The 21,056-nt window shown below is 40.8% G+C and overlaps 1 protein-coding gene across 2 annotated transcripts in view; it reads right to left on the reverse strand.

The window, feature by feature from the left end:
* The window catches only part of ddah1 (dimethylarginine dimethylaminohydrolase 1), a 71,328-nt gene that overhangs the window by 15,496 nt on the left and 34,776 nt on the right, over positions 1-21,056 (reverse strand). For both annotated transcript variants that reach the window (XM_079157246.1, XM_079157245.1), the window contains 2 exons: positions 3,829-3,928; positions 1,336-1,409 (listed from right to left, as the gene is read on the reverse strand). In XM_079157246.1, coding sequence (XP_079013372.1) covers positions 1,336-1,409; positions 3,829-3,928 — 174 coding nt within the window. The remainder of the gene's footprint in view (positions 1-1,335; positions 1,410-3,828; positions 3,929-21,056) is intronic.

Raw genomic sequence — 21,056 nt, forward strand, 5'->3', positions numbered from 1 at the left:
TGTGAGTAAGCCAGCTTTCCTCTTTTGTCAGAGTCTCTCAGAGCAAATCCAAAAGCAATGCGTATAAATCTGCAGTATGAAACTCCTTCACATTACAATAACAGTAAACAAGACAGATAGAATCAGTCAGTGTTTGTGACCCACACCATGACCCTGTTTCTAGGCTGCATGCCTAAATTCTTTCAGTCTGAATCTGTTGTTGCAGCAAGGTTTGGAATAGTTCCTTTGGTGATTTTTGAGCTCAACTATGGTCTATCAAGGTCAGGCCTTAGTCAGAAAGTAGTCGGGGAAAGAAAAAAAAGATTGGTGAAATACTAAATCATTGACAGCAACAGGGAAGACATAGACCAGGCTTATACACTTACTGTTGCCTTTTACTTTAAGAATAAGGCCGGCAATCTCATGAGAAGACCAAAACCAACAAAGCGTGTTTCAATACTTTCGGACTTCTCGTTCTTGACTTTGGCAAACAGCTTCAAGCTTATTTGTTCCTACAGAAGACATAAATCCATAAAAGGCTGGGTACTGTAGTTTTTTGCTAATGTTACCTAAACAGTAGCCAATTTGGTACGCTGGCGGGTATTTATGGTTGGCGGACAGAATAGTTCTAGTGTAGTATCATAACGAGAGAACTCTGTGTACTAGGTGTCACTGACTTTAAGATTAAGTTTTTGAATAACAATGAAAATCTTTAGCACGGAGTAATATGCCTCATCAGGCTCTGGGTACACAGGCAATACCTCAGTAGTTAGTGGAGGATCCATTTATTGATGGTTTTGGTACTTGATATTTGTTTACAATAAGTAAAATATAGAATATCGCCTCACTCATCAGTGCTTCTCCCTTAAATTAGTTAAACTGACAGCACAGTACATAAATGATGTCACATTTCTCCAATTTAAAGGGTGATTCATTCCTTAAAAGACTTGTTTTTTTTGCCACCAATTACAAAATTGACAACAAAGGAGATACAAGTTAATTAATTCAAAGGCAGACGGTATTTACTTATCAGGTAAATCATGGCTTTGAATGCAGGTATTGATTGATGATGATGATTAAAATAATTAATGAGGCAGGTGTTTCCAGTTACCAAATCACCTTTTTAATTAGTGCCATCTAATGCTTGCTTCACCACTGTATACAGAGGTGGCAGAGGTTTGCCTGGACCTACAGGTGGAAGCTAACGATTAACAGCCATTGAGACGCTTCACAGATGCATCCATCAATAATCTCAGAGTACTCAGCTTCAGTGGGGCTACACAACAAAGTAGAAATACTTAAATAATATAATTGTGATACTGCCACTTTTTACACCATTGCAACATTTAAACTCACCTTAAAGGCATCTGCTAGAATCTCTGCTCCTCTCTGATTGGTCCGTTTGGAAAGGCCCACAAAGAACTCTCGACCTGAAAAAAGATGTAGATGCCACTGAAGTATATATATATATAAATATAATATCAATTCAATTTAACTTACTTAATTCAATCCAATCCAATTGTCTCTATACCTGTTCGGACAATTTAATTCAGCAGCTCGCCACAGATCAACAGACACATACACAATAGAACTCAGAACAATTAAAGGCTTTAAGCTCAAAAAACTATATGGAATTAATTATAAATAAGTACATTGATCAATTACTATCTAAAAAAATCAATCTAAAAAGATACACAAGGTAATGTGACCATACAAAAGCATTTAAAAAAAATACCTCGAGTATAAGGAACTAAGAAAGCATTATAAAGCAATGATTATTATAATATCTGGAGTATAAACATATATACAACATACAGAAACTTCTGAAATCTGTTAAATCTACAGTGATAAAGTCTAAAAATCTTGAACAGCAGCAATACAGCGAGCCTGTTGAGCAACATTAGGGGAACACTGCAGTCACCACAGTGTGTACTTTATGCATGCTTGTGAGAAAGGCCAACTGTGGTCAGTACGGTGGGGCATAAGCAGACAGAGGCCTGAAAGCCTGGCGAGGCTGCAGCAGCAGCACACTGAGCTCAGGGATGGGCTCCTATAACATAGCTGTTGAAACTTTACAAAATGAGCCATTAGCCGGGGCCCTGCCAACAGGAAATGTTTCTAGCCCTGCCATGTGAAACCGATTTCAGCTGGAAGGAACGAGCGCACGGAGCCAGCGTCTAGAAACCCAATTAAGTGTACTATACTTTTTCCTTGAGGCCTGCGCAGTGTAGAAGACTCTGACCCACATATTTACTCAACATACGACTGTGCCCATGATTTTCTGCCCTTACCAAATTGTATCACCTAATGCCATAGAAAGAAGAGGCCCGTGGTGAGAGCCTGTAGTCTTGTTGATTCTATTTGACCATGCAGTATTCAGGGGAAAGTCAGGGGAAATGCTGCTCAGTGTTCTGAGGAACCAGGTCATTGAGGCCGCACAGAGGAATGTTTGTCCGTTACCATGTTTTGAATCCAGAGTGAAATTTGTAAATTGTATCATGTTAGAAATAACACATTAGGTGTCTTGAGATGCAAGAATAACGGATGAGGCAAAGGCAACCACAACACAAAGCATCTGTTATACGTTTTTTAACAGATAGCTGGAAGCCAATCCAAAACATGTATGTACCTTTTGTTGCTGCATTCAAATATTTCCTGGAATGGTATGAGAATTTCTGCATTTGTTAATGGCCGCGCAGGGAAATATCTAAAGTAGAGCCCACGTCATTACTGACCTCAATCATTGAAGCAGGGTGGAAAAACGCGTTGTTTTTTTTAAAGCCAGTCACGAATGAGAGCTTTATTGTACAGGTTTATGCAAAAAGAATCATACTTATCTGAACATTAAAAGCATGCCATGCAGTAAATCAGACTAAAAGCACCAAAGCTTTGAAAAGAAACAAAGATTTGTGCGAACCGTGTCGGAGGAAATGTTGATTTGCCATCATAATGTGAAAAGACCTTTAACGACCCCATGGCCTTTCCCTAGTTCCACTCGCAGTACCAACTTTACAGTTTACAAGTTTACAAGATCTGGCAAAATCTCCATTATGTTGATTGTTATTGAGGGGTGTTATGTTAAATACTAAATGAGTAGTATCTGATTAAGATAAAGTATATGAGCTATAAAGCTATTTATTTTGTGTGTTTTTTGTTGCATTAGTATGCTCATGGTAGTTTTGAAGTTGTACCCTTTACTTTGGTCTGTGTGTCGAATTCTTTTTTAAAGTGCTGGCTTGAAATATAAAATAACAGGTCTATTCAGATAACCTTTAATGGCAGCTGTAGGAGACTTTATCACCATGACACACATCTCTCCTTCCACCACCCACACATATTTTTAAGCCAAATTGTATTTTAGGATTTGACTTGCAGTTAAGGTTACTATGCAGTGCAGGGGATAAAACCCAAGGATGTATTTCATAATGATATCACAGTGACCCTAAGGCAGTAAATTTCAGACTTGCATGTATCCACATTTGCAAACTGACAGTCGACATGGTGCCACCTCTCAAACTAGATGTATAATCCATAGGTCTTCTTCTTCATAGTTTCATCTATATATTCACGTATATATTTCATTTCTGTCCCTGAATAAACTTACAACTGTCGAAACACTGCTAAAGTAAAGTACGCTTGGACGTTATTATAGCGCTTTCCTACTATTTTATGCAACAATATGATATCCCTTCTATGAATTTATACAAACCCAAGAGTTACAATGTTCCACCTTTTGTGAGGGTGACAGCTACTTTTTCTTTGTAAAATCTTTCATATGTGGAAGGCTGTTTGATGGTGCAGATGTTTTAGGTGTTCAACAAAATACAATGATTGAGGAGACAGTTGTACCTGTAAAAAGCACATCTCCTCCATCCAGTGTGGCGTTCTCATCAGTCATTTCCACAATGTTCAGATTCAAATCCTTCAGAGCTTTGTTCATTGCGTCCGTCTGAAAGGACAAAAACAAGATATACACTTAAAACATCTGCTGAAATTAAAACAAAAGACTGAACGGTGATGATGTACATTACACTACACCACCAAATGGTACAAACCATCAGCATTTCCTATCTTTGGGAATATAATGATACGGTCTAGTTCTAATTAGACATCTCTAAACATGATGAAAATCAGTTTGAGGACATTTACTGGATTCCTTTACAGCACAGTGTTTAGCAGTATCCATATGATTGAGCACAATGAAACAAAACCTCTCTCCAACAGGTTGCTATGACATCATTTTAACGAACCACGAAATGATGTCATTTTGGAGAAAGTACTTTTTAAACTTTTACATGGCAGTGGCTGTGGAAAATAGGTACGCTGAAGGACCAACATCAACTCGGAAAAAAGCATCTTCCTGTCCTCATGTTCTGGGTCATCCGTCTTTCACATATTTATATTGTGGAAGTGAAAGCATGGCTGCATCCCGGATAACATTAACATACATAATGAAATGCATTCCCGGGATGGAAAATGAGGGGCCAACCACATTTCACCTGCATGTCATCTCTTAACTTAAAACCTGAGCGAAGAGCAGGTCTTTTCTTTTGGCTGAACTTTGGCTGTTCTGTTCTCCTGTCTGACCGCCCAGTGTGATTTTACCATCCTGTTTTTGGGGTTCCTGCGGGACTAATTTCCAAGGCCAGCCATGTTAGCGAGTGCATCAGTGTTTCCACAAGCCCTATCTCACTATGACCTCAGCCTGCTCACAGTGTTTTTTGCCGAACACAATGCTTCTGCTTCTCCTCATTTGTCGACAGCCGAACCATGAGGTCATCCAGGTAGACTGTCATGCACTTCCTTGATAAAGGCCTGAATGCGCACACATGAAAAGACAACTGTCCTTTGCTTTTGCACAAATGAATATGTAATGGCATGATACGCTCAGTAGCCAGTTCAGTAGGTACTCCGAGCTAAAGGTGTTTCTACCATTTGGTCCACCCCATGTATATCAATGAGAGTAGGCCAAATAACGTTATAACGCAATATAGTTCAACAGCACCACAAACTGCATCCTCAGAAATGAGGCAGGGCTGTTGTATAAGACTGCATTAGTTTTAGCTAGGTGTACATACATTAATAATCCGGCTACTGAGTGTATATTCAATAACAACATGTTTAAAGCTGTTTGTTTGCATGACTGGTTCTGTAAATGACCTTATGACTCAATGGCCCACAACCACAATAACACTCGTTTTCCAGAAAACAGAAAGTGAATTCCCAAAGTACAACTTTCCTCCTCTATGTTTCATCTGTTCTGCAGAAATCCTGCACATCTTTCTACTTCAATTAATCAGGAAGAACACAGTGTCCTTCCAATGGGTTCACAAATTTGTAAGTGGTTTCTTAAAAAATGTGACAGTAACAGCAGCATATTACGCATAGGTAACCGTTCATCCCCCTCATCTTTTGTATGTGCAAGCAAAGGCACCGCCAAGGAACTCTCTGCTATTAATTTAGTTTGGTTTCTAGGTATGTTGGGTGGCAAATAAAAGGTTGAGTCAGATTCTGAGGAAGTAAACAATCCAGATGATTGAGAGAGAACTTTGCGAGAGAGTGCTTTTGATGTTTGTTCATCATCCCATTACTGTGTAATCTCAGTTGGTCCCAGCCAGGTTATCCCTGCTGAATCACTGATTTATCATTTGTGACACAAACTCAGTCAGTTCAAACACTTAATGGAATGATGACCTCGTCTGCGTGTCTGTGACATCAGCGAGGCTGCATTTGCACAACCAAACTGGAGAGCAGGGAACTTATGTTTAATACCCTTTCCAGATCATATCGAGTATATAACCAAAACACATATAAGAGAAAACACCTTTCCCAACAAGACCGATTATTATACATGCTGTGCCTCCACAACAGTTATCAGCCACAGCTTTTTCCTTTCTTCTTCTGTCTGTAGCCTCTACTATCACAGTGGTCGTCTGCCCAGGAATCTGTAGGACTCTATGAACCAGCTCTTTACCTCAGCTCTCTGGCATTTCCTCTGACATCACTGGAGGTGATGTGACCCAATTGGTGTTTAGGCTCCCTCCTCACTATGTGACATGTAATGGTGTCTATACATAAACAGTGTGATATCTGCTCTGTCTGCTGTGTGCTTGTGTGGTAAAGAACATCAATTAGGCTGTCTTTCCACATAGATCCCCCCAAAAAAATGGAACTCTTGATTTTGGTTAAGAGATTTAATACACACAAAAAATGTAATGTTGCACAAATATCATGAATACGGACTACAAAAAGACACTAGAACTATTAGAATAACCACCCAACTTAAATGTTCACAAAGCAGACCTTGAGTATAATCAATCAATTGCTTTAGAGCCAATGACAGTATCAGCCAGTCTATTCCAACAGAGTGTGAGCTGAATCTGACCCATTTACTATGCCTTCCAGAAGTTTTGCAGGTACAGACTGGAGGCAGTTGCTGAGAACCAGCTCCACATAGCAGCACCCCCAGCTATCTTTGGGCCATGTGCCAAAATCAAAAATTGGATAGGTTAGCATGGGCTGTACTGGATTTAAGGCACTTCTTGGCCACAGGATTTATGTTCCGAGTAGTAGCACCAAGGGAAATCAGCAAATATATTTTATCGAAAGGGAATGTGTCCATTTTGCTTTCTAAAGCATGCATTCAAAGTCCCAAGCAACCGAATGGGGATTTGGACTCAGGTCTTGCACAGGTTTAACAGAAACACTACATATCGCTGCATTTCATCCCAAATTGTCTCGTTGGCTTGAGACTTATTGGAGCGGATCTTGTTTGTACTGAAAGTATTCAAAGACTACAGCTGCCATAAAGGGATGCACCTACAGCTAAGCAGCTACTGGCTCAGCTGGCAACATCAGGCCTGACGTAAGCCAAGAAACCCCCCCTGACTCCATCACACACCTTCTTCATGTAGTTTACAGCACATTTTGATGCTGCCATCAGCATGTTGTAGCAGAAACACAGATTTGTTGAAGCAGCTAACCTATATACTTGTTGTGCATAGTTGGCAGGAGTGCGCATTTTTCCTGCAATCACACATCCACTTCAAGGTAAAGTTAGGATTTTGTTCTGACATGACCCACCACAATCATTGATATCTCAAAATGTTATTTGTGGAGACAAAACATTTTTTAATCAGTTTTTCATTGTTCATTCATTTCAAGTCATCAACACACATTTGTAAATTAGACAATAGCTGAATTGATGGATCACACCATTCTCAAACAACTTTCTACAATTAAGCTGTAAATGACATTTCAGTCTCCTTTCTTCTTATTTAGCCATCTTCATCATTCTAATGAAATGAATGCTTGTTCAGGAGTTTTGCTATAGGTTGTGGCAGAGTATTAAGTGCTGTAACCATGACAGACAAAACAATTAGCATGACACTGCAAGTCCTAAACAGCTTCCCACAGACACAATGCTAATTGCAGAAGATTAAGAATGAAGTTAATGTGTCATATTGCATTTACAGACGAGTAAATCTATCATCTGGGTACAGTTACCAGTTTGAGGTCTATCAATCACTAAGTCAGGTATGTCTGAGTATTGACAAAGACATACCTGACTTTCTGGTTTGTGGAAGTTATGGCACTCATTATCGTTGAGACAAAAGGTCAATATACTGTTTAAGGTGCAGTGTGCAAGATTTGGGGGCATCTTGCGGTGAGGTTGCATATTGCAACCAACTGAAACTATTTCCTTGTGCCAAGCGTGTAGGAGAACCACGGTGGCCGATGCAAAAACACAAACATATGCAGGGCCCTATCTATAGCCAGTGTTTGGTTTGTCCATTCTGGGCTACAATAGAAACTTGGCGGCCGGTTCCGTGAGATCCACTTTGTATGAGGTAAATAAAAGGGTCATTCTAAGGTAATGAAAACACGATTCTTATTTTCAGGCGATTATACATTAAAGAAAACATATTAATAATGGCATATTCCATTTCTACCAATAGATCCCCCTAACACACTGTTCCTTTAAGCTGATTGATAGCAATTTCCTGACTGTATGGTATATACCGCTAGTGGTTTCCCATTTCCCGGTCTTTGAGAAAAGCTAAGCTAACCATTGACTGACTGTCTGTAGAATCATGTTTACCGTACAGAACTAAGAATGGCATCAATATTTTCACCTAACTCCAGGCAAGAAAGCAATAAGCATTTTTCCTAAAATGACAAACAACTGCTTCATCGGGTTGGAAATTTCAAGTTTCGTTTTTGTCAAAATGCACTGTCTTCTGTCTTCTCACTCTCTGGCCCTTTTCTCCACTCCTCCTTCACCGACTTTCATTCTTTCGTTGTTTCTCACATTCCCTCTATTCTCTTTAGACCCTCGTGGCAGGGTCAAGAATGCTCCTACAGTGGCTTCTAATGCAGAGTGGCCTATTATCTCTCACCATGAGGGACATCCAATACCCCACCCTGCCTAGGTGCCAACTCACTTTGCCAGCACCTCCTTCTCCTCTCCCCCCCCCCCCCCCCCCCAACCGTCTATGCTCCTCTCCTCTTCTCTCCATTCTCCTCCTTTTCCCCCCGAGTGTTTGGCCAGGCAACATGCTGTTAGCTAGCAGCCTACTTTGAATGAAAAAGGCCTTTTAAAATTCATTAAGGGCTGAAGGCTCCGGGATCCAGCAGGTCTGCCTGACACATTCCTGCCGTTCCAGCACAGGACAGGGGAGACGGAGCAGAGAGAACAGCCTTTCATTTGGGGCTTTTTATGGACCCCTTCTCCATTCTCTCGCCCATGGTACCCGTTGATATCACATTCTGCTAAAAAGGACCATCAGTCTGATAGAGCACGGTGCATTTGGAGAGGCAATAGAGTACACAACAAAAGCATTCCTGAAGGTCATCCTAGCCTCCCTACACCAGGCAACAGAGTCCCACGCTCCAACATAATGGGGACACAGCATTCCTCCAAGCCTCACATGCAAGGAGGTCAACCTCTTTAAATGACACTTATCAGCTGCAGTTTGTGAATTAACAAATCACATGAAATCAATGGCATATAATGCCAGGCAGCTTGGTTGGTTAAGACAACAAAGAGGATGTTAAGCAGTGAGTTATATTGGGGGTTGGGTGGCAGGAGAAAGCATGCCCTCCGAAGGGGTGCCATGGTCTAAAAATGTTGGGAACCACTGGCCTATCTACATTCAGCAGACATGGTACAACGTTAGCATCTGGAGTTGTGTTTCTGGCAACCTGGCAAAGAAAAGTTCAAGAAATCACTCTCCTTTTAGCTCTGTTTTGGTCTCCACAATCTCCTGGGGGATCCTATCTTCACAAGGCAGTTGCTAACTTTGTCTGCTGTTTGGCGTTGAGCTGGTGGAGTTTATGAGAGCTTTTTCGTTGAAAACAACTGCCTGCTGCGGCTGAAATGGGGTTGATGAGAGCGAGAGTAATCCAAAACAGTAAAGTTGTTGGCCGTATCCATAAAGCTGAGATTAACTGCAGAGTCAAGCGATAATTCTCGTCATCACTAAGCCACTCCTTTCACAGTACACAAAGTTATTTGATCTATTGTTAATATAAAAATGATTGCAGCTTTGAGGCTAGGAAAATACGTAAACATAGCACTTTAAATTAATGGACTTCACGTTTGTTGTGTTTAAAAACAAGGACCAAAAATGACTTGCTTTTATTGACACATGGGCACAAGTTGGAACAGGGAGTCTTGTGCGTCATAGCTAAGGGTTTGGCTGGACATCCAGGACACAGATGATGATCATAGCAGATACTGTAGCAGAGGCCTAATGCAGAGGATAGTTCAAAGACCAGTGGAATACAGAGTAGGAATAATGGCTGTATTTCAGGGCAATCGACCAAATGGAATTTGCCACAAAGGCACAAATTTCATATATATCTTATGCACAAGGTATTAAGGGTTTACCTTTGTTAGCTAAGAGGAGCAAGTGCCATTAAAGGTGCCAAAGGTTTGCCAGGGGCAAGTGTCTGAAGGACTGAATAAATGGCTGCCATAAGGGAGAAAATCTACAGAAGCTTAGATTCAAATCTTACTCTCAATTGCACAGCCACACATGCACACACTAAACACATGGAAAATGCACACAGAAAAAAATCTGAAAGTGTGAAGTTTTCTTATCGGAAATGAGTACCTAATGATTTCTTTTCAGTCACTCTTGCCGGAACAGTAATCACAAAGGATACACTAAGCACTCATACGTGAGTCACACGGGTAGGTGCAGGCATGGAATAAAGGGCCCAGTCTGATGCTGTCATGGTGGTCAAACGTTGCATTCCTAAAGGGAACTAACTGCAAAGGTTTGGACTCTCACAGCCTGTAACGAAAGAATGAAATGACAACATCTCATTTAGTGGCAGCCAAGAGAAAACAAACCCTCCATGGCCTGTCCTTGTGTTATCCAAACAAATCCTTGGTGTATGTCGGAACATACCTGTGGTTAACCAAGCCATGACATCTTTCCCCCCTGCAATCCACCCATCAGCTTTAGGATTACATTAATGTTGAGAAGTAGGTCAATGTGAAGGCGTGCACAGCTAACAGTAGCAGATCTGGAGACCCTTGCACCACATCGACCACAAGGGTCTGGCAGGCTGCCTCAGTAAAAGAACTGTTTCAGCCAGACTGACTGCACTGTCGGACCGCCTTCACTTGGGGCTCCCAGGATATCAGGGCTCCGAGGAGGAAAATGCCACACTATAGTCCTACTTGGACACATTTACAGCCGTCTGAATGGTGAAGGATAGCAGTATGGCCAAGATTACACAAATCACTTGAAAAGATTGTGAGGAACAAAGGAAAAGTGCAGGGCATTATCCGATTGTTAAATGGGGTGTCTTCAGCTTCTAAAAGCACGGTATGTGTGAGAGGTAATTGCATTTCAGAGAGATGAGAAAGGCGACAGCACCCTTCATGTAAAAAAGTGTGGATGAGTGGCTGTCTAGAGATTCATTAAAGAGAAATAAAGACTTTTCCATAATTAGTTTTGTATTAATGATCTCGTGGCTGTTCATTAGCGACTAATTTCATCATAAACATGGGTTTCAATTTGGGTCCTTGGGTGATACATATTAAAAAAAACAATAAAACTATCTACCTCCATATGACTAAAGCCTCAATGACCTAGGTCCCATTTTCTAATGCATTTTAAAGCCGAGATGATAATCAAACCTTTTACACATCCTTGTACACTGTTACTGATAAGCTTTGTAACTGCAGAGGTTCTTAGAAATTATTACAGATTATGGAGTACCTCTGTTGAATAAGGCTTGTAGAATCACTCTAAGAGAACACTCTTAACCGCTAAGATCATCTTATCAGTAAAGACGACCCCGCACATTTCTGTGAAGGACAGCAAATACATCTGGAATTAGAAGTAACTGTCAAATATGCAGCAATAGTGAAAGAGGAAGACAATGTCAAGAGAAAGTATTGAGAAACTTCCTCCATAAAGGAGGAGTGACTTCAGTATTATCTAGTACTGTAACACCTTGCTGATCACAGTGCACACTCACATAGAGACACACAAGCAGAGCACTGCAAAAATAAACAGAAATATGAGTCTCTCCCAGAGCTAATAAAGAGCTCGCTCCAATCAGCAGGGCTGTAAAGAATGTGTCTGCTGCCTACCTCTCACTGTGATGGCTCCACAAATACAGAAGAGCTGCAGGCTAGGAACTGTTGGAAAGCAAAAAGATGGAGGCTGTTGCTTTCGAATGGATGTGAGCCTCCACCGTGGGGAAAAACAGAGGGGGCTTTGGTAAATACATCTCCACTTGGCACCGACTCCTCTGTTTATTGGGTTTGACCCCCACAGACTGGACGTCTATACCCAAACAAGAGGGAAAAGCCAATAAACTGACCTACCTCATGGAGAATTACAGTTTACCCTTCCCTGGCTGCATTGGTCTGATAAATAATAATAATATCTTACCAAACATCACAACACTATATAAAACTGTAGCTTCCCCAGCAGGGAAGATTTACTACACATTACACTCACAACCAAGAATTCATGCTGAATTGCTTTTTTTGCGGGGTGAAAAAATAAATTGCCAACTTCCACAAGCATTGCTGCAATGCCGGCTGGTTGGAGATCAGCAATGTTTGTTTGTACTCAAGACGAACAGCTCGCATTACCGTCCAGGTCACTCTCTTCTAGATCACCGACAAGCAACACTAATAAAAAGCTTTCACAACCAAGATTTCCTGTGCCCTAGACATAAAATATTCCAAAGATCGGAGGCCTAACGTTCGCACTGTGAGTGCAAGATGGTTAAAGGTCATTCAACTGTCCTCTAACATTTTAAGAGGGGTTATAAAGCTCCTCAGCTCTTCTGATAAGCTTAGGTTAACTTGAACCGTTTAACTGATGTTATTATCCAAAAGCAATAAAACACTAACGGCCAAATCAGTGAAAAGTTATATTTCAACATTATAGCAAGCCATATTGAGAGCAACATACAGAGAAAAAGATGCTGTATGGCCTTTCTTCTTTTTTTTTCCTCGAGGGAAACCCGAGTGGGAAACCCTTCTCACCACCACCTTTGGCCTACCTGGGATGACAGACACAGGACCACCCACATCTCGAGTCAAGGCTGGGATCTCATGTGCTAAGTCTAAAGTGTGTGTGTGAGCAGAGGGCCATAATACTGTAGTGTTCGCAGGAGAAGACAAAACGGGTTGTTTCTTTTTTTACTACAAATCATGTCCACTTTACATCACAACTAAGCACCTTGCAAACTATGCTATGCTATGCCAAACCACTTTTTGAAAATGCAAGTGTGTTTTCCAACCACTCAGGTCATCCATTGTTTTGTTTTTATTTATTTCTAAAGAATATGAAAATCTTTAATCAGAAAATGTATTGAAACTTACTTGTATTGTGTGATCCATTATAGTGAACATCAAGTATGTGTTTGTTAGGCCTTTTCAAAGCAATCACCTGTCTATTGTATTACTTTATAGAAATGAATGGAAGCCTAAGGATGTCTGGAAAGTGGCAGAAAACATTCAAAAATCAAAATAATATATAAATGTCAGCAAAGATGTAAAGTAAACATGATTTGTAAGGATGAGTTTACTAAAATTACAAAAATACATATGTTGCCACAGGTACCAATACAATACAATGGAGAAGATGGCTTTGTGTTTTTGGTGCTCAAAAAAATACATAAAAAATGAAAAGCAACATTTCTTTCCAGAAACAACATCCTGGTTTCTGTGGATAATCTACAGAGCTCAGTGTTTCATTGGAACTACTTTCTACCAAAAAAAAGAAGAGTCTCTGTTAAAACTGTTGATGTGTTCAGTGGATTATCCTGAGAAACAGGAACACCGTCTCTAGAAAAACAAGCTGCTGTTGCACTTTTCAAATACATTTTTATAATTCTGTGAGTCCAAAACACAATATTCCATCATCTCTGTTGTATTAGAGATGCAATATCAAATAATAGAATTTTACAGTCTGAAAATCAAATCAAATGAAAACTTCTTGATTCACATGAGGAACACCCACACAAGACAATGACATGTGTACAGTAATTAGGGAGAAACAACACTTTAATGAAGCTAAAACTTGCAAATGCAGTGGTATGTTGGTGGTTTACGGAGCTGAGAAGAAAGTGTGGGCTGCCTGACATTTCCAGAAGCTTTTGTTGAACAATCAAGTCAGACTGAACTGATTGACATTCGGAAACAGGATGAACTGATGTAAGGTGGTAATATGCTTCGGTAGACATCTGCCAGGAAGGTTTTGTAGAAGTACATATGGTTTAGGATTGACAAAGGGAACGAGCAGTTGAATGGAAAGTTGAATGTGCGACAACTGTCACGAGAAGTCATTTCCGATGACTTGTCAGGCTTTCCGAGAGCTGTGGTTAACAGACTCTCATTACCCTTTGAGAATCAAAACTTGGCACACGTGTGACGTGTACCAAAGATGATTCAATTGAGACGATTCCAGTAGGAATCCCCATTGTGTTTGTTTTTGTTCCACGGGTTGAGGCCCCTGGAAAGTCAGAGTAAAAATACCCAGAGCTCCAACATATTTAAGCTGTTTCAACATTTGTGAGGCCCAAGGTGTGCCAGAGAACGGAATGTCCAACCAAACACACTCCGCAAGGATTTGTCTATACTGCCCGGAGCCTTACCTTCCGTGGCTTTTTCCTGTTTAGTGCTTTTAGTGCATTGTAAAGCAGGGAGTACAGACCTACAGGAAGGGTCACGAAAGGAGGCGGAGACTTTAGGTGAGTCATATTTAAGTTCTTCTTGAAGGCTTTCCCCACTTTCTCTTCCCTCCCACGCAGGGAGTACGCTTAGTATATAGTGCCGGCTTGCTCAAAGGAAGAGGAACCCCCGGCTAAGAGGTCAGGAAAGCCACAGAAATGAGGAGGGAGGATAAGGAGAGTCAGAGTCTGAGCATTTTTGACTGGATATGAGGAGTGTGACTGACAACGGCTCGTCCCTCAAAAATTCCTCCCACCATGTGCTCTGATACTGTTTTGTTTAAGCTGTTGACATTCTGAATATCTGCGGGAAAAAATAAGTCACGCAGACGTTCTAGATTGTAAAAAATCTGTTTATATATTTTCATACCTGCATTCTTTTCATTGTTGAGTTATTCCAGTGGTTGCTCACTCTGTCCAGAATACTAAAAACAGCATGGAAACCCAGTGCGTTATGCAGAAAGAAAACACCATCATACCACACGGTTACACCCACGATTTCCAAAGAATGCAATGGACTTCTTCCCAAAGGGGAAAAAAGCTGAGTTTGCCAGGCAAAGTACAGACTAACTGCCCATTATGAGGGATTTCCCAAAACAGCCATGTGAAGTTAGATGTATGGGAGGGGCTAGTATGGAAAAATGAGGAAAAGGGTTGTGTGTTTTAATCTTGAAAGGGAAAAAGAACAAGATGGGCCAAAAGGTTTCCCATAAATGTTAATGAAGGGCTTTCCCAGAAAGATGTTTTTCCTCCTTTCCAGCATGAAACAAGAGGTCAGGTGCTAATGTTAACCAGCAGGGCTGAATCCAGGAATCTGCCTTTAAAGTGTATTAGAAGAGAACCATGTGGAATTAACCATACTGCAGGGATTTAGCAGTGAATGGTAAATGGAAAATGGACTGTACTTGTATAGCGCTTTTCTAGTCTTCCGACCACTCAAAGTGCTTTAACATTACATGTCATCATTCACTCCCATTCATACACTGATGGCAGGGGCTACCATGCAAGGTGCAACCTGCCCGTCAGGACTATCCAACATTCACACCATCATGCAATACATCATGCAATGCAGTACATCATACATCACTCTGACATGGACTAGTGGAGAACCGCCGATCCTCTGATTGAAGGACTGAGCCCCAGTCGCCCCAGTGAGAGCTAACTTTGGATGATGATGTGTTAGAAAAATTTAGCAGACCTCATTCACAGAGAAGCACACGCATATGAGAAAAGACAAGATGACTGAAACATTTTGGTTGTTATATGCACACTGGCTGACATATTCTGGCATGGTCGCTCAGGATCGCTGGTATCTTTATTCTTTGCTTGCTTATATAATTGGCTTTCAAATCTTCACAGTAGCTTGTCTAAGGACAGCAAAATCAACTTTAGCTGTAGACAACAATTGTCGGGTAATTTCTAAATCGGATTTGTTCAGAATCAGTACTTTCACAAGTTACTTTGGCAGCATTAAATCACAACGCAAGAGTAGTCCAAGGGTTGTGGAAGCAACATCAGTTGTCTCTGGTGTTGAGAGGAGGACGGTTCTAAGACACCACAGATTACTGTTTTGTGGCACACAACAAATTCAACAACTCATTAGTTATTTCCCATGTGTCCCGATGGTAACAAACAGCTGAGACCACTGAACTCATAAATGATTTAATGATTCTTTTAGATACACCACGCAGACCAAACCATCTGACAGTTTTACTCTGCGTCAATAAAGTAACAGGTGATTCCATTGAGTATAATCATGATGTTATAGTGGGAGGATTAAAGTAGTTACTTTTACGTTTTTACCGTACAGACAGTTTTACTACAGTTGATATTCAATACCTGAATAGTTGCCTTAAGTGGATTATTATACATGTAATAATACATGTCAGTCTCCAGTGGGGCAGCTTAATAGTATGGATGTTATCATTGTGACTACAGGTACTTGAGGATGAATTAGTCGACAAAATGCTGAATAAAAATGGCGGAGATTGTTCTGGTTCTTTTTTCACTTAGCATAACACATGCAGATCCCTTTAAAGCACACTTCACTGTTAATTGATAACTTTCCCGTCAGTGATACCAGGCTGCCAGCAGTCAGGCCCGTTCAAGTCTTTCAAACTGCACATGTAACCCATGTGTGTGTGTCTAGGAGGGCCACAGCAACTCCCGCGCATACGTCGCACTGCTGAGGCCTGGACTCACAAGGCCTCTTACCCTCGGGCCTCCATGCAAAAACATCACCACTGCTACAGCGAAATGAGACAGACTGTAATGGAAACGGCACACTTTCCAGACACTTGAGGGAATAGCAAGCATCTCCGTCTGAGCCCCGGCAAAAGCCCCCCCCCCCCCCCCCCCGCAATCCTCTCACCGTCTGGTTATCTTTCAGGAATAACTGGGCAGGTTTCATAATGATTAGAATACATTATAGATAATAAACCCTCAAAGATAAAAAACAATTAAATGCCTAATTCATCCGGCATTGTGTATTCAGTACGGACCTGCTTATTTTTAGTGATGAAAGGTTCTGCTGTATTAGACACTTTACTTTGGAAGAGGAGACATTCCTTGGACTCAGTGTTTTGTGTTGCATACCGATCCTTTTATGAATAAATAGATGAATCAGAAACGGGAAGACTAAACCTCCAAAAGAATCACAAGACAGTTTAAACAATGTGACAAATATTCTGTGTGCTGCATGGTAGGCCTGAAACGATTGGTCGTTTAATCAATGAGGCGATGGGCAAAAAAAATAAAATTGATTATCATTTTTGTCTTTAAATAACTGTTAGTTGCTGCCCTACTGTATGGTGCACAAACAGTGGGACTGTTTGTGCACAGAAAAACAAGGATCCATTAGCTGACACTGGGGCTGCACTTCAATCAAATGCTCAGTTTACAAAAGGTGTTTGTATGGAATTAGACAGACTGAGCCCAAATTATACATTTCACCTAAAAAAATAAATAAACACAAAACACCAGCATTTGGCTTTGTTACAAACTGGTTCACTTGTGCAGTTTCAGACTGATTTTGATCTCATAAGTAATCCAATTTAATCTTTAACTGATTTGAAGGTTAAATTAGGACATTCCCTGTCTGACAAATTAAGACTTTAGTTTAGAATTCAGCCCTTAGTATCTAGATAATGTAATCATCTAAAAAGGTGTCCACATCAGATTAAAAACAACAATGTAAATGAAGTAGTGTTGAAGTGAAGTCCTGGCATCTGCTATAGGTGGATCACAGATGAGAAAAGCAGCTATAAGGTGAAGTAAGCGTGCCACTCCCTCCCCCCTTCTTCATTTCACCGTTATAGAAATGGATCACATTTCGACCTCCCCTCTCAATCAGGCCCCTTCCATCTGATAACCTATAGTGCTGTTCAGAAGCTCTTAAAACCTCGCCATTCTTGACATTCTCGAGATTCTGGATGGTGTGACCTCATTGGGTGAGTGAAGCTGGTAGGAAAATAGCCCCCGGCAGAGCCTTTGCTTCAACATGGAAACTTAAGTTAACAAAGAATGCATGATGTGCAAACTTGACTGTGGCTCCACTTGTGAGTGAAAACAACATGTTTTCCTATGCTAGCGTGTTTTCAATCCAGTGTGCAGATTATACTGTTGGTGTAAAAACCAAACGTAAACCAGAGTATGTTCAAGAAATGCACACACACACACACACACACACACACACTGAACCTATCTGCATGAGAATTATAAGGCAATTGTGCCAGCTCAAATTCGATAATCTCACAAATTTAAACCGCACATAGGACTATTTTAGAAAAAAAAATAAGAATGTATTCATTGAATGTGCCCACCACATGTTAAGCAGTGTACACCTTAGGATGCAAGATGAACTTTAGATAAATCTGATAATAAAATCAAATCCAAGTTAAACTGTTGCACTTGTCCTGACTGCACATGAGTGAGCAACATGAGTGGTAATTACATCTGGACAGTAGATTAAAATGTATGGTCCTATATTCCTATCCTGTTGTCTGTCAGTATGCATTAAGGTACTGTGCAACACTTTGTTACAGTTGATTTGCTGTACCATTATCAGCCAGACAACCACAACCTTTGCAATTTAGGGGCGCTGATGCATGATTACCTACTACTGCATGTATAGCATGCTCTTTGACTTTTAGTGAGGGAAGATGTTGTAATCATCAAATCAATAATCTGACATTGTAAACTGTGAAATCTAAAATCCCTGACGGAGCTCAACTTGTGCATTTGAGTAGTTTTTTTAAGCACCAGAGATGATCAACTTAATATCCCCGTTCATTTGTTGGCAAACAATTACTGAATCACAAATGTAACAGTGCAACTTGACTATCCAGTTGAATTCAGTTTCTGACGCATGAAGAATATAAGTCCACATTTTGCAATGTTTTAAATCGGTTTTAGTCTTTGCAAACTACAGAGAAAAATTGTTTTGTTTGGTAGCTTTTTGGCTAGTTTGATCTCTTTGCCGTTTCATGCTGGACAGGAAGCAAACACTTGGCTTCTCAGAGCTTGTTAACTGGAAACTGCTGTCTATGGTTTTATATGGAGGATTTATGAGAGCGGTGAGACTCAACTATACAGTCTGCAGCTTTTAGCTCATTGTTTTGCTTCTTCAGCCAGAGTTGGATGATAATCCTGTGGTTTTATACTACAGACAACCATTACAACAATACAGGAAATCCCTTTATTCAATGACAGCATAAAAACAAAGTCTAGCAAGTTTATTTGGCATCAGAGAGTGGTTTTATTTGTAGGTCCAAAAGCAGGAAGAGGCCGGTTGAGGTATGAGGTGCGCGTTGTGGTGGATGCAGATGAGGTATAATGAAGAGGAGGAGATGGCAGCAGTTGTGCGGTAATGCTTGTTGCAGTTCTGTAGGTAAAAAGCAATTATATGGCCCTCTGCTTTATGGAATGTTCTTGGAATACAGAGCAAGGCGATTCATTAGGTTTGCTAATCAAGCAGAGTGCTTGTCCCCGTGTGTGTGTGTGTGTGTGTGTGTGTGTGTGTGTGTGTGTGTGTGTGTGTGTGTGTGTGTGTGTGTGTGTGTGTGTGTGTGTGTGTGTGTGTGTGTGTGTGTGTGTGTGTGTGTGTGTGTGTGTGTGTGTGTGTGTGTGTGTGTGTGTGTGTGTGTGTGTGTGTGTGAGCGAGTTGCATGCCTCTCACTGGAGCACATAATTACTAGTTGGTGATAAAAAGAGGAGAAGGGGGCATTGTGGGATAGCTGTGGTGTGAGTCGCCATTTGTATTGAGGTTTATTGAATAACCATAGGTGGACATGATTAACTACATAGCTGGGAGCTCAGGTATGCACTAACACTGACACAGACTCACACACACACACAAACACAACACATCACATCACATAGGTATACACGCAGATACATATTAATCAATACTTTATAAAAAAATAGCAGAATCTGCAAATGCTTAGAAAAATGGCACGTGTACGCATAAAATGTCACGTAGCCTGAAATGTGCAATATACACACATAGACAAACCACAAATGTGGAACTATCAGCACGTCAGGCCAAAAAAAATGGAAAGATGTTTATACTCATAACCAGGCTCTGAAAACATTCATTTAGTCAGGCTCTGCTGAATCATTTACCAAAAACTAAGGTGGAAAAAAATATATAAGCACGGAGTCTGGCTTTTACGTAATGCCAGCAGCCAGTCAGTCAGAACCACAGGATGCATACAGGGAAGCAGAGAAAACAAACACTGAAGGATGTCCTTTCTGCATACTTGATGCTTTTCCCAGCCGCAAATACCAAAGTTCGCCGGGACGCTGCAAAACAGATTCACTCAAAACCGACCTGCGATTTTACCTTATAAGGGTTTGAATACTTTGAGCCTTAAGTTGTGTGTGTATGTATACGTGTCCGTCTGTGCGTAGGTGTGCTGGAGAAGCTAAGATTAGTTTAAGTTAGAATATTTCGCTCAGCTCGTTAGTCTTTTTGTTATCATCTAGAGATGGCGTCTTTGGAAGCATCAGCGGTGGTTAAGGAAAGCTTAAAGCAGATGAAGAGAAAATTCCACGGTTACCACTTGGTCTTACATCGTTCCATTCCAGCGGCCCATGAAAGCAATACACACACACACACACACACACACACACACACACATACAGAAAAGCTCCTGGTGTTAGGTCTGAACTGGAACATTGTTGGAATTCTAGTAGCTTCGATCCAAAGCCTCCCCCTCCTCTGCAGTTCTTGATGTTTTTGCACCATTAAGGCTAATATTTACTGCAGTCTGCTCCACTGCCGCTGGATGAAAATGGTTTAGTACCTCCTCTCTGATGATTGTTATCTTTAACCAACCAACAGTCGTTTTGCAGGTGGATTTTTTCAAAATGTCTCTCCAGCTGATAAGCAGTCACACCACTTCTTTGACAGCTTTTACCCAGTGGGAATTTGTTACTATTATAGGTGCAAGTTTATGGCTTTCTTAGAATATGATCTACCGGTACTGTATTTTGGTGGCTTAGAGTTTAGGATACATACCAAATACTGAGGGAATGCCTCATGATCTTTTACAGCCAGGAACCTTTGTTGCATGTCATACCTCCTCTCCCTTTCCCCTCCATTTACTGTCCTATATTTTGACTGTGACCTATCCAATAAAGGCAAAATGGCCAAATAAATCTTTAAAAATGCTTCTACAAATCCTCAAGATTTCCTGTACCTTAGAGAAGAAGGATAAGAAATCATTTCAGAGACCATAGTTTACAGTGAGAATGACAAATGCCTGTCCCCCCAGAGTTCAGTCATGAAGATGTGCAGTGTGAAGATACTGTACATCACAGTCTGGCCTTGATGAGAGGAAAGGCTTTTAACAGAGTTGTATATA

Source organism: Pholis gunnellus (assembly GCF_910591455.1).
Source record: "Pholis gunnellus genome assembly, chromosome: 4".
Lineage (NCBI taxonomy): Eukaryota > Metazoa > Chordata > Actinopteri > Perciformes > Pholidae > Pholis > Pholis gunnellus.